This window comes from Sinocyclocheilus rhinocerous, unplaced genomic scaffold (assembly GCF_001515625.1).
Source record: "Sinocyclocheilus rhinocerous isolate Xijiao unplaced genomic scaffold, SAMN03320098_v1.1 scaffold1961, whole genome shotgun sequence".
In the NCBI taxonomy this organism is placed as follows: Eukaryota; Metazoa; Chordata; class Actinopteri; order Cypriniformes; family Cyprinidae; genus Sinocyclocheilus; species Sinocyclocheilus rhinocerous.
Genome location: NW_015662980.1, coordinates 41,734 through 48,232, shown reverse-complemented (window position 1 = coordinate 48,232; position 6,499 = coordinate 41,734). Strand labels below are relative to the sequence as shown.

The 6,499-nt window shown below is 33.2% G+C and overlaps 1 protein-coding gene across 1 annotated transcript in view; it reads left to right on the top strand.

Annotated features, from left to right (window-relative positions):
- The first annotated feature begins 4,463 nt into the window (after positions 1–4,463).
- Positions 4,464–6,499, top strand: part of crb3a (crumbs homolog 3a) — a 6,259-nt gene continuing 4,223 nt past the window's right edge. The window contains exon 1 of the mRNA XM_016538952.1: positions 4,464–4,551. Within this exon, the coding sequence (XP_016394438.1) occupies positions 4,482–4,551 (70 nt within the window). The 5' untranslated portion in view covers positions 4,464–4,481. The remainder of the gene's footprint in view (positions 4,552–6,499) is intronic.

Below are 6,499 nucleotides of genomic sequence, written 5' to 3'. Positions count from 1 at the left end.
CAGTTTCACTATATTTGCAGCAATTTCTAGTGATTATTAACACATCATGTGCATTGATTGTGTATTGATAACCACGCTGACTACGTATTGCAATCGTATTTTATTCTGGGGAGTGATGAAGAGACAGCATTCATTTTTTTCTAATATGCTTATTATTTATATTACAATTAGCGTAGTATTTAGGGTTAAAATAGAGAAAATGTTTTTAAATTCCAGTGCAAAGAGGCAAATTAGAGACGTTTGGTGGCCAGAAAAATGAGGCAAATTAGAAACGTTTGGTGGCCAGAAAAATAATATTCCTATGTAATGCCATGGTTTAACCACTAGATGCCCGTATGGCTGTTTAATAAATATAGCCTACATCTACCTCTACTCTAGTTGCTGTAAAGAGTTTTACCGGTCATAATAGCTTATTTATTTATTTTATGTTTTGCGTTGTATATTTAGACATTATCAATGTTTACTCAATGTTTATAAGTTTTGCTTTTTGTACATGTTGAATTTAAAAAGATGAATTACTCACATCCCAGTATTATTTTATGACATTTATGTAAGAAGACAATATAAGTGAATGTTAAAAAGGCCAGCAAATACGGAATTTAACCCAATATTTAAAAAAAAACGTTAAAAAAAAACAAGGCAACCAACTGCATTCAGGGAAACTCTTTCTTGTATTCCTTTAATGGGCAGTCTTCACTGAAACTCATTCAACTTCCTACAGGGAGAGAAAGATTGCAGAAAGACTAAAAACTTAAAAATATGACAACTAGCATCTAGTTATGATCGCTATTAAGGTGTTTCTCACGTTATCTAACAGCAAATATAGCATAATTGCCTATATCTAAAACTAAACATTAACTATAACGCGTTTCATAAAATACAACTACTGGCCAGATTACCGAGAGGTAAACTAATGCGTTAAAATGCCAAAAACTGCTGTAATTTTCTAAACTTTCTGACGAGTGTGCTTGAGAAGCACTGAAATGAATGGGCTTCAATACGGTTGTTTGGAACTATTGGCTGCTCCATGACACGCTTTACTTCCGCATTCCTCAGTTCCTATGGAAGCCTATGGGAGTGTCGCAACTCTGTTTCTCAACGGCTCTAGGTTTGACTAGCTGCATGATGCATCATCTTTCATTGCTAAAGTTGGTTTTAGCGGTAGAATTTATAGTTCATATTATGTTTAGAATTATTAAAAACCAAAGGTGAAAACTGTTAACTGGATAAATAGTAGTAACAAAGCCTATTGGCTAGAAAAAAGAAAACCAGTTGCTGAGTCTTTCACACGCATATGAACCTGCTACCTTGTTAGTTGTTGTTGTTTTTATTGTGAATTAAATTTGAATCGTGAAAGATTCCAGAAGGATCAGTGACCATCTGTGTCTGTATCAAGTAGGCGAATGAATTCTCTTTTATTAGAGAGGTTGTGAAATATTAGGTCAAATTGAGATGAAGATGAAACATATAACAGTTAAAGGGTCAGGAAACCCCAGACTATTTTTTCTGAGATTTTAGCAGAGATGTTTGTGTTGTACATCATAGAAGACAATGTTAGCATCCGATAATTTTAACTGTTGGAGAAAACTGGTTAATTTTAAGTTTTTTTGGGCTATTTTCATCTTCCGGGTTTAAAATCTACATCGTGTTGACTTCACAATTTGTGACGTGGCAATGGACTATAGTACATCGATGACGCGTCTGTGTCTATTAATTATTCATGAGACTGTGTGTTCTTATCCTATGAGAAGAGGCTTCGCTTAATTATTCACAACAGCATGTGTTGATTTGCTATGACAGACGCTTCAGACTGTGAGATGACATCGCTCACATTAACTGAGAGAAAGGTTCATGGATTGAAGAGTGTTTGTTTTTGCTTTGTAATAAGAGTTCGGCACAAACGCGATTCATTCACTTGGTGAGCATAACCGTTTTTACAGCTCTGTGACACAACCCGTCAAAAGGCTTTTATAAACGCCGCAGAATAAGCCTTAAAAGCTCTCAGAGGTGCAACAGCGCGTTCATATACAGTAGGCCTATATGTTTTCGATACAGAGTGCAAATGGCTGTGCATTTATTTGTGTTTTTAACTCGATGGGAGCGAAATGAAACTGCCTGAACACGAAGCTGTGTGTGCCGTCTGTCTCCCCTCTTCCCCTCCGCTCCGCTGCGCACCACGCCCACTTTTTATTATTATTATATATTTTTTTAGCATTTTTTAAAACTGTGGTGAGAATTAACCAGTGCTGAAACAGGGGGGTTCATGACCCTTTAAAGAAGAATAATTGAATATTACTACGCAAAAATACGTTTAAAATTATGTTTTTTTCACCACATTTTACATGTCGTTTGCGATCATGATATTTCAGAGGCTATACTTGTGAAACACTTTCTGCATTTTATGTATGCAAATAAAATTTATTATTAGACTCCTATTATTATTATTGCTGTTGTTGTTGTTGTACATTTTTTATTATATTGTCTTATTTAGTACTATATTATGTTATATTATATTCATTGTTGTCGTCATTTTTACTGTCTCAATGGGCAAGTTTGTTGTACATTTTTTAAAAGTAATTAAAACGAAAAGCTAAAAGCTTTTAATAAAATAAAATAAATTCAATAAAAATGACAAATGCATACAACAATATTTCAAAACGAAACATTTAAATGAAAACAAAATAAATAAAGTATAATAATAATTCTAACATAACACTAAGCCAAACACCAAAAAACAACTACATATGTGTATGTACAGCCACACACATATACACATACATGTACATATATATAAATACATTAAATATATATAATTTCATTTCCATTTTGTATGTTGAAGTACTGAAATAACTCAAATGAAATAAAACTAAAACTTAATAAAAAGCCTATATAGACATAATAAAAAAACTAATAAAATGACAACATTACTACAACTGTAACTAAAACTAAAATAGATAACTAATACAAATCAAACTACATTAGTTCATCAGTAATCCTAAAAAAATAACACTGAGCCAAACACACATGCTAAAATAACAACAACTTACTGACACATAGTAAGAAATGGTTATAAAAAAATATAACTAAAAGTAACTTTAGTAATAATTTTACTGTCTCAATGGGCAAGTTTGTTGTACATATTTAATTATATTGTCTTATTTATTATATTATATTCATTGTTGTTATCGTACTTTTTACTGTTTAAATGGGCAAGTTTGTTGTACATTTATAATTATATTGTCTTATTTATTATATTATATTATATTATATTCATTGTTGTTGTCGTACTTTTTATTGTCTCAATGGGCAAGTTTGTACATTTTTAATTATATTGTCTTATTTATTATATTATATTATATTCATTGTTGTTGTCGTACTTTTTTACTGTATCAATGGGCAAGTTTGTTGTACATATTTAATTTTATTGTCTTATTTATTATATTATATTCATTGTTGTTATCGTACTTTTTACTGTTTAAATGGGCAAGTTTGTTGTACATTTATAATAAATATATATATATATATATATATATATATACTATTAATCCCAAATTTAATTTTGGAGATCATAAACAAAAAGATTAGCAAGCTAAATTATCTGGTTCCCTATAGTCACGTATAATAGTTACTGTAACTGATTTTGTTTGTTGCAAACAGTACGAACAATCAAATTTGCAAAGCAACTTCAGATCCTAACAGACGTTTCTACTCTTCTTTTGCAGCTTGCTAGAGACAGATTGGATTGTTTTTATTCTTTGATCTCGGACATGATTTATTGATCACCTCTGCTCCACCCTACCCGGAGCATCAGCCCCTTCTGGTTGAAGTCTCAATGGGCAAGTTTGTTGTACATTTATAATTATATTGTCTTATTTATTATATTATATTCATTGTTGTTATCGTACTTTTTACTGTTTCAATGGGCAAGTTTGTTGTACATTTATAATTATATTGTCTTATTTATTATATTATATTATATTCATTGTTGTTGATGGACTTTTTACTGTCTCAATGGGCAAGTTTGTTGTACATTTATAATTATATTGTCTTATTTATTATATTATATTATATTTTATTCATTTGTGTTGACGTACTTTTTACTGTCTCAATGGGCAAGTTTGTTGTACATATTTAATTTTATTGTCTTATTCGTTATATTACATTCATTGTTGTTGTCGTACTTTTTACTGTCTCAATGGGCAAGTTTAATGCTAATTTCCTTTTTTCTGTGTGTGGATCGTCAAAGAAGCAACAGTCAAGAAGTGGTTAATAATTTTCCTAAAAGGATAGGAGGAAAGGGATTAACAGAACTGTGGTATGTCAAGAATTTTTTTCTTGTAAGATTAAAAGTTGATTCGCTACCACTGGAGGTCGCGACACTAAAAGAGCATTTCAAACCGATGGTATTGATAAGAAAGAGAGCGATAGTGTATGTTATTTAAATCCCTTTAAACTGGGTGCAGATTGACTCCATCCCGGAGATGATACGGCAGGTTGGGCTATTGGCAGGGAGTTTTCTGCTGCTGCTTCTCAGGAATGTTTCGGCCCAGGGTGAGTCACTCGCTCCACCTCTGCAGTCATGTCCGAAACTGAACTTTGAGAGTATCCGGACTATTAATTACTGTTAAAGCTCACATTTAAACAGCTCAGTGGAGTTGCATCAGATTAATCTGAACACAAGAGCCACACTCCTCTAACTTGTACTAAGTTAGTACTTGAGCAGACAAGCTCAAGCATGTCGGTTTCCTGCAGAAACATTTAAGGTATTGTTGCGAGGTTGTAAAATGGTACAAAAAGTTTGAGAAGTGTGTAATCATAAACCATCAAACTCATAAAACCTGCCCAGACCATATTTCACCATGAATATCACAAGAAAGGTGTAAGAAATTATATTTTCTTTACAGAAAATATACCAGTTTTTAGGGTCATTAAGATTTTTTTGTATTGTGAGATTATTTTTATGACATGTAGGTACGTTTCAGCCACAAATTCTTATTACTGTAATACAAAATGTTCAATTCTAACTACTGTAATGTGAAATATTATGTATAACACTTTAGTTTGGGGACCAGTTCTTACTAATAACTAGTTGCTTATTAGCATGCATATTAGTGGTATGTCAAGAATTTTTTTCTTGTAAGATTAAAAGTTGATTCGCTACCACTGGAGGTCGCGACACTAAAAGAGCATTTCAAACCGATGGTATTGATAAGAAAGAGAGCGATAGTGTATGTTATTTAAATCCCTTTAAACTTTAATGACAGCTAAAAATAGCTTCGATTTAAAACCTCAAATCAGTGAGATGCAAACCATTTGACATCCGTGAAATATTCAAATTAGCAAGAACACAAAGATTAAATCAGTGATGATGGGCGTCAGTGAAGTCATTGAGCGAGAGGGCGCATCGCTTCGGTGCGCAGGTGGATGTCTGCGCACAATAGCGCGACTGTCTCGCGCCACAGGTACTAGCTGGACTCAGGTGTTGTAACACGACACTGAACCATGTGATCAACGATGAGAATTTAGGAAGAAGAAAAAAAAAACAGCTCGAGCATTCACTCAACACACTAGTAAATACCAACCGCACAAGACCACCATTGATAGCAGGGCAGGATCTCGAAGGACAATGTATTATTATTATTATGAGCAGGACGCCGGAGAGTCGAGCTAGTTTCGGTTTAAATACTTCTGTAATGTGAAATATTATGTATAACACTTTAGTTTGGGGACCAGTTCTTACTAATAACTAGTTGCTTATTAGCATGCATATTACTAGCATATTGGCTGTTTATTAGTACTTATAAAGCACCTGCCTTATTCTGCATGACTATATTTTAGATCCCTTACTCCTATCCCATACCTAAACTTAACAACTACTTTACTAACTACTGTAAAAAAAAATCTGTGACATTTACGGTAAAATACCGGCAGCTGTGGTTGCCAGAACTTCACCGTAAAAAATATGGTAGCAACATTTTGGGTTTTACAGACTCAGGATCTCGAAGGACAATTTATTATTATTATTATGAGCAGGACGCCGGAGAGTCGAGCTAGTTTCGGTTTAAATACTTCATTTCACCGGTAAGGTGAGGCGGAAGCGAGCTACGGTCAGATCTATTGGATATATAGTCTACATATATTCGTCGGGAAACATCGTGGATTATGAAGGTGGACACACAGGTATGAGTTTGTTTCTGTTTATGTGGCTAGTATGGATGAATGTTTCCTTAGCAACACAAATAAGTGGAAGGAATGTGCATGTCGTGGACTGGATAAAGGTTACGGGTTGAGAAATGAAAAATAAATACCTTTTTCTATTACATATGGCCAGAGTCAGCTGTTATGTATTAAACACATCTAGTGCATCTGGAAGAAATATTTACCAGAAAAGAATTTACGCATGGTGATTTTTTGAAATGCAAGTTTACACAGGAATAAACATCAAGGCCTAATGGAATGAATCAATGCATTTGTGTGTGTGTATATATATATATATATA